Source organism: Schistocerca nitens, chromosome 3 (assembly GCF_023898315.1).
Source record: "Schistocerca nitens isolate TAMUIC-IGC-003100 chromosome 3, iqSchNite1.1, whole genome shotgun sequence".
NCBI classification, from domain to species: domain Eukaryota; kingdom Metazoa; phylum Arthropoda; class Insecta; order Orthoptera; family Acrididae; genus Schistocerca; species Schistocerca nitens.
Genome location: NC_064616.1, coordinates 345,295,640 through 345,318,790, shown reverse-complemented (window position 1 = coordinate 345,318,790; position 23,151 = coordinate 345,295,640). Strand labels below are relative to the sequence as shown.

Below are 23,151 nucleotides of genomic sequence, written 5' to 3'. Positions count from 1 at the left end.
GTAAAACTTCGGTCAGAAAAAGTATTTCACAACTGTGGCGGATTTGCTTACCATGAGACTTGTTGCTCTTTTGGAAACGATTGGCACCCTGAATTTACGGACCTTGTGAACCATGTTCCACTTGTATTGCGGTTCATGTCCGTGTAGGCTACTGCTTAAAGCTACGGCAATGTAGATGTTTTCAAGTACCCGACGTCCCGGTAAATCAGTATCACGTCGAAACCACGCTCCAGCTCGAATCCAGAAGCAGCATCGTCAGGGAGGTGCAGCACATAGAACTAAAAGCACATTTATTTCGTACACCAATGTAGAGCCAGAACAGAACTGAAATTCTGGCCACAGAGTGCACCATTTATACAAGACACCGAATATTCCAGAATGTACAAACACAAGAAATTTCTAAAACGTTACAGAAATATTAATTACCATATAACAAATAATTGCTAGTGGTCGAGGTTGAACTGGCGACCAGCAGCAGATCAGCCAATGACTAACCACAAAGCCACACTTAATCCACCACGGCTCGCCCCAATCTCATATGGGGGAAGGATAGCCTGTAGACACTGAATAGGATCTTGCTACCACCCACTGCCGACCCATCGTAAAGGAATGGGTACCTTAAGAAAAAGCGAGACATTCGTTCATGAAAATTAAGCGCTTCGAGTAATTTTTCATTTATGGCTATATAGTGTATCAAATTGCGGAGTGACACTACAGAATTTGCTCTCGTAAGGAGAGACGACCTTAAATTTTTTTAGCACACTAAACTCAATAGAGTTTGTTGAGGCTTATTCATGTTAAACGATGAAGAGAGGATGTTAAAATACGTTTTGTTCGTTTACGTAAAGTAACAAGTGAAAAGCTGGCGAAAACCTCTTGGATTTCCAAGCGGGTAGCAGTGTTAAAATACTGCGACGTTTCTAAGAGGGTCATACTTATCATCTTTTGGCGAAGTGTCGAGATTTGCGGATGCTGTGATATCTGTACTAGTAGAGTGCCCCCTCCAACTGGCTACGGTCGGCCGTGTGCTGCCCGGCCGGTGAACGGTGGTGGGGGGTGAGGCTGCAGTGGTTGGGATAGCATGTGTGCTCACTTCGCTCTCTGTGTCGTCATTCCGATCACGTCTTGAGAACTGGACGGTGCTGGTCGCTTTCTCGTCATATTGCCGCTAATTCCGGATTCCATGCATAACTGGTATCCTTCGTCTCTGTTGACAAGACTGTTGTCAACCCGTATTTCAATGGATTCCTGTATGAAACAGTCCCGACAGGCGGTTGTTCGGCAAAGCATCTCTCTGTTCTGGAAACTAAACTTGTGGCTTTGCTCTGCTATCGCTGATTTTTCTGTCTATCCCGGTTGCACTAGCCTGATGTGTTCTTCGCAGCGTTTCGTAATAGAGCGCTACGTTTGCCCACTCTGTTGTTGGCCACATCCGCAGCCAATGTCCAACTCACAAGACGCCGGCGGTATGACCACACAGAGATGCGAACTGAGCACCCACTACTCCTACCACTTCAGCCTCACCCCTCTCCCCACGCGTCGGCCGCTCGTAACCATGTGGAGAGGGGCACTCCACTAGTATAAACATCACAGCATCAGTATATCTCGATACTTCGCCAGAAGATGAGGGGTATTACACTCGTCGAAAAGTCGCGGAATTTTAAGATTTCCACCTGGCTGGAAACCCGAGAGCTTTTCACGAACCGTATGCGCCGGGAGGGCCAACATTCACAAAAGAAAAGTTGATTTTCCTGGGGGAAAAAGCTAATTAGTGGTGAAAGTTTTTCGAAATTGTGTGTGACAAAAGTGCAAGATTCAGTGGATCCAGCAACAGCATATTGTAATGTACTCATTGTGGAAGAACACGCTATACTATCTTTTTCTTAAATCCAATTTCCATAATTTGTTTTTGAAACAACTTCTGTATTTTCAGTTCACTCTACCGAACTACTCACATTGTATAATTTGTATGAACTGTCAAGTTGATATTAACACTCCAGCACAATTACTATTTTAGTGTCTCATTTTGCAGAAACCGTGTTTTTTCTGTTTCAGGAACGTTACAAGAAACCTGTCATATCCATATGCTGCTGGCATGTTCATTGCGAAGAATGCTGGCTACGTACTCTGGTAATGTGCTTCTATCAACCTGCATTCTTACAGTTAAGCGCTATCGTGTAAAGTTTTTAGGTGGTATAGCTGTTTTAATTATAGCTGAAGACTTAACAGACAATGTTTTGGGTGGCCTGAGTAGCAACTAGCACAGTTAGGGCCTCCCAGAGGGGCCTTACTGCTGCAGTTGAGTACATAGTTGTCCAGTGAACCTGCCGCAATGCAAGTATCTTGTCGTAGTCACAAGCAGACCCTGGGAAAATTAGTTGCAGATATACCCTGCTGCTGTTTCATGCTTTTTTTCCAGATAACCAAACTACTAAGAATGTACAAGGATATAAGATATAAGGTAAATGGCTTATATGCTCTATAAATATTTACAAATTAAAAAACACTACAGAATTTAACAAAACACGTTATTGCTTCCAGTTTTCTTCCAGCACTATGTATGGACCAGGACGTATTGGAGGAAAGTATTTCATCATATCTTTTTAGTGGGCCAAGTTCAGTAACCTTCGGTGGAAAGAACTGATATAGAATTTCACTTGATGTGCTACTGGTGAACTGAAGACTGCAGTCAATAACCAGTTGAAAGAAGATTCTTGTTTTCCATGCCAATAAGATGTAAAACCTCAGTATGGAGAAATCAGTTTTGATCTTCTTCAAAGCATCGAGTCTGGAATGTGAGACAAATGCAGTCGCCAGCAAAAGAAACATTCGTTCGTGGATTTTTTATTTTTTTGCAAATTCATCAATAAACTCTGCTTGAATAAAAAAGAAAATTCTGGAAACTCACAATTTAATAAGTCTACTTCAGTGAATCAATTCATAATGTATGTGCAGTTGACAGATGGTGGTTCGCTTTCCATCAATCATCATCCATGAAAGTGGCGAGATTGGACTCAGTGAAGATTGGCATTTGTACGGGCGCTGATAACTGCGCAGTTGAGCGCCCCACAAACCAAAAAATCTTCATCATCTTTCCATCTATGCAAATAACGTACTGACATCTACTAAGATAAGATTATTGCTTCAGGATGACGTGACATTAATAGTGAATTGTGTGTGTCACTTTGGATAATGCCCAGTGAATGTTCCGATGCAAAGTGGAATAATTGATGCCTTCAGTATTATGACATATGTTTTCGTGAGCCGTTGAAAACTAGAAAAAAGAACGTAACGCAACGAACGCTCAATTAACATAAGCAATTGAATTTTGTATACAATCTTGTCGATTGCACGAAATAGTTTATAACAGTCCATTCTGCATTTTAAAGTGAAAAAGAAATTCAGTAATTTGTTGAAGATGAATTACAGTAGCAAGGCGGAAAGTAAACGCAACAGTACCGAGTTCTTTAAATTGTTAAAATATTTTTTTTTAAGTTAGATGCTTATGTAATTACTAGAAGTAAAACTATAAGCTCTTAATGGGTGTGATGAGTCACGTAGCTAAAATCTGGACTTCTGTGGTAGTTGAGTTGGTGAAGAACCGCTAATGGACTTTTGAAGCAGCAGGACAATGTTATTTTAGGTTTTAGAGCCAGAGTAAAACTTTTGGAAGAACAACATTAATGTAATTATGAGTCTTTTGATATCCTTATTAGCTAAGTAGTAGTGCAATTGAGAGAGACGCACCTGTGGTATATCAGATCATTGAGGTCCATCCTTAAGAGAACCATTGCCCTGTGCGAATTCTTGGAATTTGGACGTGAATTTTCCAGAGGTATATGCCATCAGTGCTTCGCCACTATGAGTCATTTAAAACTGTCTTCAGACGACCCCATAATGAATGGAATGTATGGAAGAAGAACAAAATTACAAGATGCTTGTCTAACTAAACAATAGCCCTACGAAGATGTGCGGGACGTGTACCTAGACGAATTGGTAGCAGACAGCGCAATTAAATTCTTCGCTGGATTCCAAGATATAAGACCGACGATCTCGTGGAAGATGGGTAGATGGAATTAGAAAACATGCAAGAGCAACGTGGATGCGAATAACTGAAGACTGTAATACACAGAAGAGTCTACAAGAGGCCTCGAACGAGCAGTGGATATCATATGCTGATGGTGATTATCTGTTCAAAAAAAATCTCAGCTGATACAGTACTTACTGGTAAATCGTTATGATAACATTAGCTATCAGTAATGCATTGGTGGATTTATATAGGAAGTTGCATCCCCACATTGCAGTAAATGAAATTTAAAGTATACCGTAATTTTCATGTAAAAATGAAATAGATACAGTCACTTAGCGTAAATATCAGAATAAAGATACGCATACATTCTCTCTGTGTTCTTGGAGATGAAGGAACACTAGAAAAGAAATAAAATTTGATGCATTGCTAATACTAAAAAAAAGTTCAACGCTTGCATTGATACGAAGATTTATTAAAATGCTGAACTCATTTGATTAAAGTATAGTTGAAAATCTCAATGTTGACAGTACTTTTTCTGCGAAAAAGTAAAATTAATCGTTTAAAACTTGGTCAACATCCAGCAACATTCCTTCTGAAACTGCTGGAATGGATGCCCTCCAGTACACTGACAGACTGATATGTGAGAGAAATGAAACAAAGAATTAAAGTTATAGCCGTCACTTCATTTAATGAGTAATAAAAACGAAAGAAAATACAGGTGTTAGGAGCTGCAAAATACTTTAATCTTAACTAAAACGCGCGTTAAACTCCTGTAAAGTGAAATTTCCATTGATGCCATATCCTTCTTATATGTCACGGAACTGCTCACCATATATACATATTCTTTAGAAGTGAAGTAGTGACAGTTTAAGTTGTTCTTCGTGGATTCCCGATTTTCCGCAATTTCAGATGTTTTGAAAATGTTAGACACTGCAGAACAAAGCACATCACTGTCACTACGTCAGTATTGTCAGGAATTTTCCTACTGATCATTGTTTCAGAGAATCAGCCAGTCCCTAAACGAAGTTTTTGTTTGAAATGAGCAGATTATTATCTATTTCACACTCAAACTAAAGTAATTTAGAGACTTACAAATGGGTTGATCAAGAAACCCTGTGAAGGGGAAATACTTTGTAGTGAAGATAATTAAGGAGAATATTTATTACCAAAGAGTTGGAGCATGTATATATGTGTTTTATTATCTGAATTTAGTATATGAAAGTTAAATTATTATAAGGGCGGTCAATATGCTCAATAATGAATATAGATCGTCCAGTGCGGAAAACAGCATAGTTAAACTCAGAATTCAAATGATGTTTGAAGAATATGTAATGATGATAAAGCAAATCTGGAGACTACAAATTTTCTAAATTTCTGGAAAACTGCAATATTGAGCATAAAAAATGTTATTGATACTAGCTTCTACACGAAGGATGAAGAGAAGAGCTTGATTGACATGATGTAAAATAACACTGGATAAGGTTAAAATGAGAAACTAACGTCATACACTGAGCTACACAGAAAATTTTCATAGTGGAATAATAAAAATGAACACTGTTAGTCATTTTCTTTGTCTTTATGTAAGAACGTATGTGGAAAGCAAGCAGCATGTTTGCCAGTAAATCAGGGAGAACAACTGAAGGAAGCAGTCAATGGAACTAAATAATAAGTATGAAAATGTTCAAATCTTTTGGGTTTTAAGTTGAAAGATGCAATAAAAAAATGAATCTAAGCAATAAGTATTGATTCATATTGTACTGAAGAGAGAATTAATTTAATGGAAAGTTTATAAAGTCAGCTGGAGGAAAAACTAAACATCATACAAATACATCAATATAAAGAACAGAGATACAACGCTTAATTTAAAGCAGTATTTGGTGTTGATATCCATCTGCTTCGTCAGTATTACAATGTGCCTCAACCAGCTTCTTCTACATCGTTGTGTATAAATATGGCTCTGTGACAGATACAGAGGAATTGAGATTTATTATACTGAGGACCTCTTTCAAGAGAGACATGAAGTTATTAGATGAACAGGAATTCTATAAAATACCAGCAGCATGTGAAAGCATCTGGTGAGTACACTGTAATTTTCCAGTACTTCATTACTGTCATATTTTAAGCTCTGTTTGCCAGTAAAAGTGTATCTGCAGATGACAGGGCTTTGCAAGTATGCATAAGCTGGTTTACTGGACAGGTTGTGTACATAAGCCACCCAAAACATAAGTATAGGTATGGTACATTTACTAGGAAAAATAGATAAATTCCAAAGTGTATCTGATAAAGTTCTTATAATTTCAGTTCTGACGAAAGTGAAAGACACTTTTATGGCACATTTCCATAATTTCAATGTGTTCATATTAAAATGAACGCAAAGAACATTCTCGGAACTGTTTGTACTTTAAAAGGTTTGACACTGACCGTGGAACATTCTTCTTGCAAAGCTCTGCATCTGTATCACATAAAATAGTTTTCTTTTAATAGAGAAATTTTTATTCTTCATTCGTAGCACTCTATGTAACTGTACATCTATGGCACTCAAGTTATCCCCTGTGTTCATGGTTTCGCAATCCTGGGTAACTAATTTAGCAGTTATTTGCATAGAACGGGAATATTTATGGGGTCAGCATTCAGATACGCATAAGACGACCTTCGTCGCCAACATACGCTGATTCACATGCTACGTGACTTTATGGCACTTGCTTGTTTTTACGTATTTCGATTCGCAATCACAACAGCAAAAGTTATTCAGCATTGCTGTCACTGATAAATATGTAACAACAAAAGAGGTATATGTACGATAATATTACAGTTCCGGTCTTCGCGTAGAATGGCGTAAGAGCATTACCTGAAAAGTCACGTGGTATTTCCCGTTTCACGTTGGCGACATGTACAATACACTAAGTGACGAAAGTCATGGGATACCTCCTAATATCGTGTCAGACTTCTTTTGCCCGGCGTAGTGTAGCAACTCGACGCTGCATGAACTCAACAAGTCGGTAATCACAAGCAGAAATACTGAGCCAAGCTACCTGTATAACCGTCCGTAACTGCGAATGTGTTGCCGATGCAGGAGTTTGTGCACGAACTGACCTCTTGATTACGTCCCATAAATGTTCGATGGGGCGATCTGGGTGCCAAATCATTCGCTCAAATTGACCAGAATATTCTTAAAATCAATTGTGAACAGTTATGGCCCGGTGACCTGGCACATTGTTATCCATAAAAACTTCATCGGTTGGGAACGTTAAGTCCATGAATGACTGCAAATGATCAAGGAGATGAACATAACTATTTCCCGTCAACTCCATTCCATGTAAACACAGCCCATACCATTACGGAGTCACCACCAACTTGCACAGTGCCTTGTTGATATCTTGGTTCCATGGCTTCGTGGGGTCTGCGCCGTACTCGAACCCTATCATCGGCTCTTACCAACTGAAATCGTGACTGATCTAAGCAGGCCACGGTTTTCCAGTCATCTAGGTTCCAACCGATGTGGTCCCGAGCCCCCGAGACGCGCTGGAGGCGATGTCGTGCAAAGGCAGTCACGTCAGTCGTCTGCCATAGTCCACTGACGCCAAATTTCGCCGCACTGTCCAAAGGATACTTTAGTGGTACATCCGAAATTGGTTTCTGCGGCTATTTCACGCTGTGTTGCTTGTCTGTTAACACCGCGTGAAGCCAACGAACGCCGCTGCCCTCGGTACTTAAGTAAAGGCCGTTGGCCACTGCATTGCCCGTGGTAGAGGTAACGCCTGAGATCTGGTATTCTCGGCACACTCCTGACTGTTTGGATCCCGGAATATTGAATTCCCTAACGATTTCCGAAATGGAATGTGCCATGCCTCTAGCTCCATCTACCATTCCTCATCCAAAGTCTGTTAATTTCTGTCGTGTGGCCATAATCACATCGTAAATCTTTTCAAATGTATCACCTGAGGACAAACGACAGCTCCACCGATGCACTGGCCAAATACCTTGTGCACGCACCGAGCGAGGTGGCGCAGTGGTTAGCACACTGGACTCGCATTTGGGAGGACGACGGTTCAGCCGGCCGCGGTGGCCTAGCGGTTCTAGGCGCTTCAGTCCGGAACCGCGCGGCTTCTGCGGTCGCAGGTTCGAATCCTGCCTCTGGCATGGATGTGTGTGATAGTTACGTTTGAGTAGTTCTAAGTTCTAGGGGACTGATGATCTCAGATGTTGAGTCCCATAGTGCTCAGAGTCATTTTTGAACGACGTTTCAATCCCGCGTCCGGCCATCCTGATTTAGGTTTTCCGTGTTTTCCCTAAATCGGTCCAGGCAAATGCCTGGATGGTTCCTTTGAAAGGCCACGGCCGACTTCCTTGCCCATCATTCCCTAATCCGATGAGACCGATGACCTCGCTGTTTGGTTTCTTCCCCCAAACAATCCAATCCAATCCTTGTGCACGCGATACTACCGCCATCTATATATGTGCATATTGCTATACATGACTTTCGTCACCTCAGTGTCCGCTAACCTCACTCCATAGAAATTCTTACTGTATGGTTACTTGTGGGCGGGTGATTCGTGGATGTGAAGCTGATACCCAATAGGGTCCCCGTTATGTCCCATAGGATTCTGATAAGGCGAATTTTATTTCCAAGACATCATTTCCTTGAACCACTGTAGCCGGCCGGAGTGGCCGTGCGGTTCTAGGTGCTACAGTCTGGAGCCGAGCGACCGCTACGGTCGTAGGTTCGAATCCTGCCTCGGGCATGGATGTGTGTGATGTCCTTACGTTAGTTAGGTTTAATTAGTTCTAAGTTCTAGGCGACTGATGACCTCAGAAGTTAAGTCGCATAGTGCTCAGAGCCATTCGAACCGTTTTTGAACCACTGTAGCACAATTCTGGCCTTGTGATACCAACAGTTATCTTGCTGGAAGATGCCATTACCATTGTAGAAGGCATGAAATGAGACAAGTGGTCCGCAATAATGTTCACGTCATGATGTCGTGATGCTTTCAGTTACTACCACAGGCCCTATGGAAGCCCAGGTGAATGTCCACCAGAGCTTAGCACTGCAGTCACCGACCAGCCTTCGTGAGGCAGTGGATGATTCGAGCAGCCGTTTCCCTAAATGACAATATATCCAAACATGACCATAGACCTGGTGTAACAATAAATGTAATGCATATGACCAGGTGACACTTTTCCACTGATCCACGGACCTTCGTCAATGATCCTGTCCCCAAGTCAACTGTAATTGACGATATCGTTGGGTCATCATGGGAATACGTAGGTGTCCTACTTAATCTACATCTACATCCATACTCCGCAAGCCACCTGATGGTGTGTGGCGGAGGGTACCCTGAGTACCTCTATCGGTTCTCCCTTCTGTTCCAGTCTCGTATTGTTCGTGGAAAGTAGGATTGTCGGTATGCTTCTGTGTGGGCTCTAATCTCTCTGACTTTATCCTCATGGTCTCTTCGCGAGATATACGTAGGTGGGAGCAATTTACTGCTTGACTCTTCGGTGAAGGTATGTTCTCGAAACTTTAACAAAAGTCCGTAATATGTGTAAATATGTCATTCCACAATGTCTGTATTGACAATTCTCGCGGAAAAAATGTCCTGCCGGATAAGTATGAAACCAGGTTTCCCGCTTTACGCGAGCAGCCGCCTTAACTACTTTCAGTGTCCCAGCACGTCCCCAGGACCGACCCAAACTTCCACATGTCACACTTATCTACTTCCAGTAAGTCTCGCGTGCCCCAGCCCAAATGGTTCAAATGGCTCTGAGCACTATGGGACTAAACTTCTGAGGTTATCAGTCTCCTACAACTTAGAACTACTTAAACCTAATTAACCTAAGGACACCACACACATCCATGCCTGAGGCAGATTTCGAACCTGCAACCGTAGCGGTCGCGCGGTTCCAGACTGAAGTGAAGTGCCTAGAAGAATCGCTCGGCCACACTGGCCAGCGCGCCAGCCCAACCCCCCCCCCCCTCTCACACACACACACACACACACACACTATGTGATTCCCACCAGAGAGCGGTATTCGATACGATCATTGTTTTAACGCATCAGAGAATGTAATACTTACTATGTAATTATACGAGGGCATTTCGAAAAGTAAAGTACAATGGCTTGTAGTCCTTAAATAGAACATTTATTTAGAAACGTCAGTTACATCTTAGTAACTGGATTATTTGTTATTTTTCGACATAATCACTCCCGTTATCCAAACATTTGTTATGTTGGTGCACAAGCTTTTGTAACCCACAGTCATAGAAGGTTGCCGCCTGTTGTCGGAACCACATTTCAACTTCGTCTTTGATCTCTTCATCGTCGTGGAATGATTTTCCACCAAGATGTGACTACAGGTAACGGAAGATATGGAAGTCGGTGGCCGCAAGGTCCGGGCTGTATGGCGGATGGTCCAATACGTCCCATTTGAATTGTTTGAGTAGTGCTTTGGTTACGAGCGCTGTGTGAGGCCGAGCGTTGTCATGAAGCAAGCGGACTCCACTTGTCAGCATTCCCCTGCGTTTGTTTTGAATTGCCCTTCGAAGACGTTTCAGAGTCTGGCAATATGCAGCAGCGTTAATTGTCGTTTCAGGGGGCATAAATTCCAATAGAAGAATGCCTTGTCTGTCCCAAAAAAACAGAAGCCATGATTTTCTTCGCTGAAATCGACGTTTTGCATTTCTTGGCTTTGGGTGAATTCAAATGGTGCCATTGCATTGATTGTTGCTTGGATTCAGGTGTATGGTGATAAACCCACGTCTCGTCACCTGTCACAATGTGATCAAGGAACTCATCACCTGCTTCAGCATAGCGTGTGAGGAAGTCGAGTGCAAAGCCCATCCTTTTCTTTTTGCGTTCTTCCGTTAACAGTTTTGGAAGCCAGCGCGCCCACAATTTCCTGGACCCTAACTTGACAGTCACAACGTCATAAAGAGTTGTCATTGACATGTCCGGTATGATCTGATGCAATTCTTTCAATGTGAGACGTCTGTTCGCACGAATTGTTTCCTCCGTTCTCTGAAGAAGGGCATCAAAGATCACAGATGGCCGACCTGTTCTTTGTTCGTCATGAACATCGGTCCTACCTTCAGAGAAATGACGACACCATTTCGTTACATTTTGTCGATTCATAATGTTCCCATAAACAGAAACAATTTCTTAGTGAATATCCGCTGGTCGCTTACCTTTTGCATGAAGAAAACTTATGACGGAGCGCACTTCGCATTTGGCGGGATTCTGAATCGGCGCAGCCATTTTAAACACGACCTACTCCAACCAGAAGCAATGTTCAACTGCCGAACTACCGCGAGGAGAAAGCTAACGGTTCAAGGTTAACACCAGTGTTGCCAACTTGCTCGCCAAAACTCTTCTGTTCCTCTAGTGTACGGTGTATCTTTACTTTCCGAAATACCCTCGTACAATGTCTGTGTTGACAGTTCACTCGAGAACCTAAGCGCCACGTTTCAGCACGTTATAATGCGTCTGGAATTATTTTCTCCAATGTTTCACATAAGATTGACATAAAAGATACTCTTTACCTATAATGTGATATATTGTCAGCTCTCTTAATTGATATGACCGGTTTCTTACTCCTTCATACATACCAAGCAAAAATAAATATTACAGCTTAGACGGGCGAAAATGACGACACTACTAACGTTGAACACGTTTGTCTCATTAAATAGTTAAGGCGACCTTTCGCGATAAGCTGAAAATCCGTGTTCGAGTGCCGGTGCGGCACAAATTTTCATGTGCCACCGATAAATGGTACAGTTGAAGTCAATTTAGATTCGCAATTCTAGAATCGAACTTCGTAGTGCATCTATGGATCGTCTGCTGCGGAGCCCTGAATTCGACAGTGTGCGCTGAACAGTGTGCTCCGAAACACTTATGCCAGCACTAGCATTATACTCTGTCGTCAGAGCTGTTACATATCGCCACCTATACCGCTGGACCGAGCGGGCGAGCCTTTGACCTCCACATTCTATGGTGAGGCGTGGATGTCCAACACCTTGTCGTCTAGTCGTGTTTTCGCCGTCCTTCAACCACTTTCCATAGATGCTGATGACACTAGTACACTAACAGATCGCTAGCATCGACTTTTTCGAGGTGCTCGTTCAGAAGCACGCAGCGTTAATAAATGCCGTTTTTGAAAGTGAATTTCGCTATCAGCGGCCCATTTTGCCGGTAGAATGACTCCCCACTCGTGTCTGTCCCGCTTATACAGGGTGCCCCAGGTGAAATGGCCAGTATTCAGGGATATGCCAGGAACCATTATTTGAAATTAAAAAAAGTCTAGTAAACTGAACAAACGCTCATAGCTCTTAAGGTATGCCTTTTAAAGCCCATGTTTACTGGATTATTTTACTTTGATTGATCTTTCTTGTCATATCCCTGAATACGAGCATTTCACCTGGAACGCCCTGTATACTTTACTTACGCTTAGCGTGTTCCCAATGCCGTTAGGGGATATTCAGTTTCGCGTTGGACAGTGGTCATATTGTTTCAGCTCATCAGCGTATGTCTGGGAATAAGCATTTGTTATTGTGTTCGACCGGACTTGATATGTATGATGGTGTAAGAAACTGGTCAAAGCAATTAAGATACCTGACGACATGTCACATTATACATAAAGAGTATCTTTTATGGTACTCTGGTATGCACCATTGTATTATCGCGAAATATGGGAGAGAGTGTCACAGAAATGGTACAGGATTTGGGCTGGAAATCATTAAAAGAAACGCGTTTTTCGTTGCGACGGAATCTTCTCACGAAATTCCAGTCACCAACTTTTTCCTCAGAATGCGAAAATATTTTGTTGACACCGACCTACATAGGGAGGAACGATCACCACCATGAAATAAGGGAAATCAGAGCTCGTACGGAAAAGTATAGGTGTTCATTCTTTCCGCGCGCTATGCGAGATCGGAATTGTAGAGAATTGTGAAGTTCATTCGATGAAACCTCTGCCAGGCACTTAAATGTGATTTGCAGAGTATCGGTGTAGATGTAGAAGGAAATACTTCCACATGCATTATAATATGCTGAAATGTAGTGGTGTATGTGTATGACCCATATTTTTTGTCCGCGTGACTTAAAACATGGGACGGAAAACGACACATCAGCGGAATAGCCTAGAAGTTGTAAAATAACCGTAACTGTTGTTTGTATTATTCGTGATACCTTTTAACGTAAACGAAACAAATCTTCGGTAATGCTGGTGAGTCATTTTTATTTACTGTATGCCTGTCTACATCTCAAAATTGCAAGTGAACGTACTTGTGTTGCGGAAGAAGGCGTAATACTGAGTGTGTAGTTGTCAAAATTGCTCAGATTCTTCGATTTGAGGTCGTAGAGAAAATACACATCGGGTTGTGAAAAGATTTATGCGTCGTTGGAGGAGGCGTTTGAACGTGACACCTGCATGATCAGTAACCGATATTTTGATCTGCAGTTAGTGCTAGTGTCGCAACTAGGCTGACGTAGGAAGTTCAGAGCAGTTGAAATGTAACCCTTGTCGGTTAAATTGTTGCCGGCCGCGGTGGTCTCGCGGTTCTAGGCGCGCAGTCCGGAACCGTGGGACTGCTACGGTCGCAGGTTCGAATCCTGCCTCGGGCATGGATGTGTGTGATGTCCTTAGGTTAGTTAGGTTTAAGTAGTTCTAAGTTCTAGGGGACTGATGACCACAGCAGTTGAGTCCCATAGTGCTGAGAGCCATTTGAACCATTTTTTTGGTTAAATTGTTAGCGTCCCAGCGGGACGTTATGTCGTACTGGGGCTCATCAGTTGCGGATGTAGTCGGACTTTCACACTTAAAACTTCGACAGCGAAATGCTATACGAGCGAGTGGAATGCTCGTTATACATTAAGTCAAACTAACTAATCATAACCTCCAAATCATGGGCTCTTGGATTGCAACGGAAATACAAATATTACACCATGACGCACCCGACCGATATGTACCAAACTTTGTGGAGATGTTTGTCACATACCGTGTACTAAAAGTTTTTCGAGTGTTGCTGAAAAATAATGCCACCTAATCTTTTATGTGAAAACTCTGAAAGCTTTTAAATAAAACAAACATTATTAACATTTCGTTATTCTTCATGTCTATACATGTATTTCTCAACATAGTCACCCTAGCGACGAATAGAATTCTCTCAACGAGAGACCAGTTTGTTTATACCGTCACTGTACAATGTTTGATTTTGTTGACGGAGGCACAACTTCACATCAGCATTATCACCGTAAAAGTGAAGTCCTCGAAAGTGTTCTTTAAGTTTTGGAAACAGATGGAAATCGGATGTTGCCAAGTCGGTACTGTATGGAGGATGATCGATGACAGTAAATCCAAGGCGTCGAATTGTCGCAGCGCTCGAGTGGTCTGGCATTGTCTGGCTGAAGGAAAGGGCGCTCCGTGGACGAACTCTTCGAATCCGTGCTTTCAGTTTTGTAAAGGTCTCGCAGTACCTCTGCAGAGTTTATGGTGGGCATGAATTCCAAATGCAACACACCTCGAATATCCCAGAACACTGCGAGTACGACTTTACCTGTTGATGGCAGGGTCTTTAACTCGTCGACATCGGTGATCCTTCGTGACGGAACTCCATTGATGCTTTTTTCCCTTTCGGGGGCAAAATGATGAACCCAGCTTTCATCACCTGTCACAGTGTTGTTAAGGGACCCATCACTCTTACGCTCGAAACGCAAAAGAAGTTGTTGACAGATGTCCAATCTCCTCTGTTTCATGTCAGGATTCAGCATTCGAGGCACCCACCTTGCACGCAGTGTCCTGTACCAGAGTTCCACAATGATAGCATGTATACGCGCTGGTGATATTCCACACTTACCTGAGAGCTGCGTTTGTGTTATCCGACGATTTTCTCTGATCAGTTCATCAACACGATTCCGACGAGAGAAATTCAATTACAACACGCTGTTTCTCACATACCGCCATATTACCCGCTACTATTCGGAGCCCTCTAGATGCAGAGGGTTACAACTTTCGCCAGCGAAGCGGGAAAGTAGATCGAGTCATATGCACAACATGTAATACCTCAGCCAGTATTGAGAAGAGAATAAAAATTGCGGAGGCATTAGTTTTCAGGACGCCCTCGTACTTTCGTTCCGTTCGACATTGTTGTCCATCATCTACATCAGAAACGAACAGCTTTTGAATGTCATATTAATGAATTTCTTGCCATGCTTGAAGCACATGCTTTTTCTGTACCTGATGATTTCTAGCTGCAGACTGGTATGAACTTTCATACCAATTTGCAGCCAGAAATCTTCGGGATATGACAAAGCATGTTCTTCGGACATGACAAGAGGTTCATTGAGATTACATTCGGAAGCTGTTTGCTTCTGATGTAGGTGATGGGCATCAATTTCGAATGGAACGAAAGTACGAGGGAGTGCTGAAAACTAATGTATCTGAATTCCTACTCGTCGCGTCCCAAACATGCATTATGGTTGACAAATGAGTGCACCAGGCACACTCGTCAAGGACCTGCACATTCTTCAAGGCATCTGTGGTGTGAATTGCACTGTGGCGTTTGTGTTATCCTGCTAGTATCTGTCACTCGGTACCCTAGCCATGAAGCGTATAACAGCAGGGTTTATCGTTCTTGCCATATGCTGGCGAGCATTTAGCTTCCGTTCAATAACTATCAAGTCAGTCCACACACCATGGCTCCAGGAGTTAGTGAAGTATGGCTCTTAAGAATTGTTGCTTTCTGTTACATTTCACCGGTAGTCTATGCTCTCAGGTTGGCGTCGAAATGACTGCCAGAACGAGAGACTCATCACTAAACACCACAGAATGCCACTCAGTGTCCCAGTTGATCCTGGCTCCACACCATGCAAGTCTCTGTTTTCTGCGGTGTGCTGTGAGCAATGAAAGAAGCATAGTAACTCGAGATGTCAACCCATATTCCGGTAATTTTTTCCCGATGGTTCGTGGTGACAGTCTGCCTGTAACGTTTATCCATACTTGAGCTGTTGTCTTCCGCCAGTACGTCAGAGCCAGTCGAACAGGCGTACGATTTTCTCTTTGTGTAGTTCTTATGGGAAGACACAGCTATGGTGCTCTTATAACGTGCATCCACGTGATTCAGTCTTTCTCGAAACCGGCAGAACAATGGTGAAAAGCTGCACGTGCACTTCCTCTGGACACAGTGTGTCGCGATCTCCGGATGAGAAGTCAACACGTCCAATAGTCATCATTTACTCACACCATTCCTCATCTATAGCAATGGCTTCTTCTGTACTGAAAATAAGATAGCATGAGGACGACATTTTAATTAATATATCCCACAGGCATGGAAATATTGGAGTAGCAGTTTGGTAGAGTTCAGAGAGAGAGAGAGAGAGAGAGAGAGAGAGAGAGAGAGACTATATAAAGTTATAAAGTTTATTCAGGAAGTGATAATTGTTTTAGTTTCTCTCGTACTGAACTACAGTCTCATTATTACCGTTCTCTATGCAAACTTACTACTGCTGTTGAAGTGTGACTTCCCCCCCCCCCCCCCCTGGAAAATGGACGAAGGAATTGAACTGTTATCCCATAGTCCACTGCAGACAGGTCACTCTGATCGGATGACGTAATCCTGAGCCGTCTCCCCCGCCCCCCCCCCTCCGCCCAAATGTGTGCTGCTGTCTGTGGCGTTCAAATGACTGTACGTCTCATTTTAACTGAATGCATTTTATATGTAGACGAAAGGGCAAAAGGCGATGACCCTCTATATCAGTTAACGACGAGGAGGGTGTCGTAAATCTTTTCTGATTTTGTGATTTGTCAGGACGTCAACCAAAGCTTTTCGGCTCATTCCGTTTTAGTACAGTGTCTTTTTAGGTCATTTCACTGAATTTACCTTTTTCATCGTAAGTCTTATAACTGTCTGCAAATGCGAACTTATATTTCCGCGTGTGCGCACAGGTTTGTGTGTGTGTGTGTGTGTGTGTGTGTGTGTGTGTGTGTGTTGTAACATGCCCTTTTATTTATTTTATTGTTCCCGCTCGTTCGGGATCTGAATAGCAGCCCAAATTTAGATAATTAATTAATGTGACCGTGTACCTAATGGGCTGGCAATCGGATTGGACTGCTCAGGGGATGTTACATTCCGTATTATCCTTCGCAAATATGGTAATACGTACTGTTTGGTGGTAAGAAGGACACAACACAGTTTCACAAACAAGATCTATATTCTCAGCAAAAGCACAAAATAAGGAGACAGCCACTGCCTTCGTCAATACACTGTTAATGATGGCTAATCTCAGCACAGGTTTCTTTAGTTATTCTTAATCGTCACACGCAACATCCAATCACTGTAATCCAAGTAATGCCGGCGCGGTAGACGCGGAAGTTCAATAGCGGCACTTAATATCACTGAAATCACTCTATAATTAAACTTTCTCACTTTCCCATATAATACTAATACAAAGGGGTTAAACCGCGGCGATGGCCACTCCCTTTGTCAATAATTTGCATTAACTCAACTGCTGGCTTCTGCACAGCTCTGCCCGCCTCGCGGGAACCTACCGCACCCTGACTCCGCACATCTCCACTCTAACTGCTCTCCGCCCAGTTCTTCCCGCCTCGCGGGAATCTACCCAAGCAGCAGTCGGCACTCCGGTGAACCCCCTTTCGCTCTCGCGACCTGCACGCACTAATCGATAGTTGCTCTACCGACCTGTGTGAGTGTAAACTTAGTAGTAAGGGCCTGCGGACCCCTTACATCCCCGCCCTCAAAAACTTCTTTTGAACCGCAGGCGAAAAAGAATCGGCAAGGGATTTAAAACATGGCTACATTTAAACAGAACATACAATACAAATAATTAATGAATTTACAGTTTGTCAAAATAGTCCTGGACTCCGGTAGTGGGCTGCCTCCACAATAATTTTACAAAAGGTTATTATATTACATAAATGGCATTGTCCAAAATTACAAAAAAAATATTTTTTATCTCAACCAGCAATAGTCCTCTCTAGTCCAATATCAGATGACAACACACAACATATACTCTCAAAAATTATTACCTAAACACAGAATATATCAATTATTACTACAAACTTTATTACCAAGTTTTATATTCATTCTTAGATAGTCTTTGACATGAAATATGCAACTCTAATTGTAATATATCACAAAACACAATGTAAAAAACACTCCCTTCTTTCAAAAGTCCATTTTACAGCTAAAATGTCCTAACCATGTCTTAGCAGGTTTATTCGGGTCCTTATAGCCCTCACTCTTGGTCGGACCTCACCTGGAGTGTCCTTCGGTTTTTCGGTTCCTCCTCTTCTTCCTCGGAAATCAGACGAATGATTAATATGAATCCTTGGGTCATTACTCCCTTCTCTGTTTCGATCATTAGCTTGCTTGTATTTCTGTGATTTAATAGACTCCAACTGCTCCAGTATCTTCATTAAGGCCTCCCTATCTTTGATCAGGCTCCTAGATATAGTTCCTTGCCTTTTCTGATTCAATCTTCTTTTTATGGCAGATACCATTACGTTGTCACTCAGGGGTTGTTCCAAAATCTCGTTCCATTTCCACAAATGTTTGGCAAATTCTTCCGACGTTCCTTTCCAATTACTAAGTGGTCTGCATCGTAGTGGGTCCTCAAGTGCTGCACACTGACGACTTTTGGGCCAGCATTTCTCCAATAATCCTCCTCCAAACTGATCATAATTAGTATTCCCTTTCTTCCTTTTGATTCCACAAGTGAAGGCCTCACCTTCGATTGCAACCCACTGGTCATCTTCTTCTCGCTGCACGGCTATAGCATTTCTTGGATTGACTGCCAATTGGTTTTGCTTATCTCCTATCCCCTCAACCACATCGTTGCATTGTTTCTGCATCTGCGTCACCTCGGTGATCTTTTCTCCCAATTCGGTTCTAGTTTCTTCAACATTGTCTTCTATCTTCTCTGTTAACTTTTCTTCCATCTTCTCCACGTCTCCCTGGACCTGGTCTATATTTGTCTGTAGCTTATTTTCTCTTCCGTCGACGTTCATCTTCAATCGTTCTGGTAACTCCTGCATTTCCTTCTTCAGATTACCTTCCATCTTTGTGTACGATGTTTTGATCTCATGTAAATCTTCCTTTAGTGATTCTCTCGTTTCTTGTGAACTCTTCTTAAATAATTCTCCAGTTTTTCGGAATTCTTCTTTTAATGATTCTCTGAATTCTCGTGAACTCTTCTCTATTGATTCTCTGAGTTCTTGAGCGCTCCTCTCTATCGATTCATTAAGCTCCTTTATCATGTCTATCAACATCGACCACTTATCTTCATCCTCTAAAATTGACTTAGCTCTCATCGCTTGTCCCGGTGTCTCGGGATAATTAGTTGAATGTGCTGATGGGCTTCCTAATGACAATCTACAATCACTAATTCCTGAATCATCTCTATCTTCCTGTCCTATCCCTTTCCTTTCAACTACTGCCTCACAGACCTGCTTATCTTCAGAAGACATGTTTGATTGATTTTTTAATGCCCAGGCAAGTAATACAAAATAACCTCCAATAACCCAAAACACTCCTAATTATCATGAAACTAATCAAACAGTCCCTGCAATTCTTTCAGTTAACTTCCAAAATGATACTATATGCATGAGTATTAATTTCCAATAACAATTTTCACATATACAATTTATATAAAAAATGTTTTAAATAACATATCATAACACTCACAAAATCTATAAATGCAAATTACCAAAACAATTACCATTTATACAGTGCAGTGTGCATAAGTAAGCATGCTAGACTTCAGAGTATGCTTCGCAACTTTCCTGAAATTACTGCAATTGAGCACTTTTCCTAATGTAAATATCATTTAAAAATTGTTTATTTATCGCGAAGACTGCACACTGCAATTTACTGTTATGTTAACCCGTCGTCTTCACTCACCAACCGACGTTACCGCGAGTCGCGATGTTTTGACGTTTGAGATGGGCGTGGCTGTGCCGCCGCTGGAGCTCGCGTGAAGTTGAAGATCAGCTGCAAGGCGACGTAGTTCCCCGTCGGCCGCTCCGTGGCGCTGCAGGCGGGCGTAGTTCGTAGTTCGGCCGCTAGATGCCGGGACTGCGCTCGTTGTCTCGAAGTTGCGTCGCTCGCCGTGGTGTCGTGTGAAATCACCTCGCGGGTCGAAGCTCTTTGGTGCAACTGCTACACTGGTCTGCGTGACGTCACTCACTAGTTGCGTCGCCACAATACATTATCGTCAGCATACCAGTTTTTGGGTCCACACGAAACCGTCCGATTTTCACCATTCAAAAGGCAATTTCGGTCAACATATTACCACAAAACACCTTTCTGACGATTTGTGTGACGAAATCTTAGCTCGTTTTGCTATTTTACTGTTCACACGTGTCTTTCTTTAGCGTCCACTTTTCACAGTTTTTCGTGCGAATTTTTGCATTTGCACTTTACAACAGTTTAATATGGCCAGAAAAACAATTTAGTCACAACCGTAAGATATTATTACTTCGTATTGTTCAAAAAAATGCACTGTTCCTTATCGCGATTTTAACGTTGCAAAATATTTTCTTGCTTTAAGCACGGTAAATTACCTATTGTTCATTACGACTCGTCCGAAAATTGCACTTGTCCTTTCACGGTCGCCAAGGGTGTAACATGCCCTTTTATTTATTTTATTGTTCCCGCTCGTTCGGGATCTGAGTAGCAGCCCAAATTTAGATAATTAATTAATGTGACCGTGTACCTAATGGGCTGGCAATCGGATTGGACTGCTCAGGGGATGTTACATTCCGTATTGTCCTTCGCAAATATGGTAATACGTACTGTTTGGTGGTAAGAAGGACACAACACAGTTTCACAAACAAGATCTATATTTTCAGCAAAAGCACAAAATAAGGAGACAGCCACTGCCTTCGTCAATACACTGTTAATGATGGCTAATCTCAGCACAGGTTTCTTTAGTTATTCTTAATCGTCACACGCAACATCCAATCACTGTAATCCAAGTAATGCCGGCGCGGTAGACGCGGAAGTTCAATAGCGGCACTTAATATCACTGAAATCACTCTATAATTAAACTTTCTCACTTTCCCGTATGATACTAATACATAGGGGTTAAACCAAACTTTCTCACTTTCCCGTATGATACTAATACATAGGGGTTAAACCGCGGCGATGGCCACTCCCTTTGTCAATAATTTGCATTAACTCAACTGCTGGCTTCTGCACAGCTCTGCCCGCCTCGCGGGAACCTACCACACCCTGACTCCGCACATCTCCACTCTAACTGCTCTCCGCCCAGTTCTTCCCGCCTCGCGGGAATCTACCCAAGCAGCACTCGGCACTCCGGTGAACCCCCTTTCGCTCTCGCGACCTGCACGCACTAATCGATAGTTGCCCTACCGACCTGTGTGAGTGTAAACGTAGTAGTAAGGGCCTGCGGACCCCTTACAGTGTGTGTGTGTGTGTGTGTGTGTAGGTGAGTTATCGTCGAACCAGTGAGAAAATCGTCGACGTGAAAGATATGCTATGCTGTGATAACACAGTTTATTTTTGTCACAGATATATTTTCTTTATTCATTGTGCGCAACCACGGAATACTATCATCTGATGTTCTTGTGCGTCTCTCTCTCTCTCTCTCTCTCTCTCTCTCTCTCTCTCTCTCTAATGTTGCTTCGCCAATTGTTGCGCCCCATGGTGCTTCTTTGGTGTTACACTTTACCCTCTGATATATCGGGCATTCCCTCGCGAAAAATTTTCGTTTGTTAATTACAGTTAGGAATAATTTTGCTCTCTTTTGCATTATTTCGTTGCGAATGCAGTATCTTTTGAGTCTTCATTAATTTCTTTTCACTAACTGTTGAGAATTTTCATAAGTAAGGCAAGATTTACATGTTTCGTAAATCTGTTTCAATCCATCCAATGTTTGTGACTGTAAACTTTTATTCGTTATTTCCTCTTGGGTCTTTGATTTTTATCAGTGACTTAATAGATCACTCTTTCATCAAACTTTATTATCATACTTCAGTCCTAAAATTACACGGAAAGTACTTCTTTTTTTCTTATCGAGCATCGGTTATCGTAGTTTCAGGCGGGGTGAGTGTTTTCACAGCTGTCTTATAATGACTTAGATATGCGCTAGGTGATTTACAAAAAATGGTTCAAATGGCTCTGAGCACTATGGGACTTAACATCTTAGGTCATCAGTCCCCTAGAACTTAGAACTACTTAAACCGAAGTAACCTAAGGACATCACACACATCCATGCCCGAGGCAGGATTTGAACCTGCGACCGTAGCAGCCCCGCGGTTCCGGACTGCAGCGCTAGAGCCGCACGGCCACCGCGGCCGGCCGGTGATTTACATTTTTTAATGTATGTGCTCCAGGTGTTCTTGCATGCTCTGTGTAGTATTTGCAATTGGCTTGTCGTTTGTTTGCCGATTTCTCTTAGAAACTTTAGTCTGTCTACATGAGAGACATTTCCGGATTACATGTTGATTCTTGAAACCTGATCTGTTGTCTTGCATATACTACACGACTTCTCTTGTGCATATAATCTTTATATTTCTCAATCTCTTCATCGAGTTTTACAATGTTTACAGTTTTCCAGAGACATACCATTTTAACTGTGGTTTCTTTCAGAAAACTGATCTTTGATGAAGAATGTTATCGAATAATCAATCGACAGCTGATCTTCGACATGAGCAACAGCTCAAACAGCCACCTATGTAGCTGAGGAGCCAGCGCATTTGATTACCACACTTAGGAGTCTCCCCTGTTGTTTCCATTTTGCCTTGCTTTGGGGACTCGCTCTAGTGGGAGCAAAACAGCAACTTCTGGGAGCATAAACTCACATTAATGATCGAAAGAGTGGTGTGCTGTCTACATGTTCCTCCAGTGACTCGTTAAGGTGTCCTGACCGTGGGTGTGGGCGTTCACAAATGATCACACGCCAAACTGATCTGCTGTTCAGCGACAGTTGTCGCCTACATCTGTTGCACCACCACACTAAATTTGCTTCCGAAAATGGCCATGCGTAAAACAGCTGCTTCAATTTCAACAGTGGTTCTCAAAGTTGCGCGGGAAAAAAATCCTGAAAAACTTTGTGGTGATGCAAATGGAATCAGGGCGCTTCAGTGCA

General features: G+C 42.4%; 1 protein-coding gene across 1 annotated transcript in view; it reads left to right on the top strand.

Moving 5' to 3' along the window:
* The window catches only part of LOC126249226 (E3 ubiquitin-protein ligase RNF220-like), a 717,707-nt gene that overhangs the window by 680,076 nt on the left and 14,480 nt on the right, over nucleotides 1-23,151 (top strand). The window contains exon 10 of the mRNA XM_049950882.1: nucleotides 2,056-2,130. Within this exon, the coding sequence (XP_049806839.1) occupies nucleotides 2,056-2,130 (75 nt within the window). The remainder of the gene's footprint in view (nucleotides 1-2,055; nucleotides 2,131-23,151) is intronic.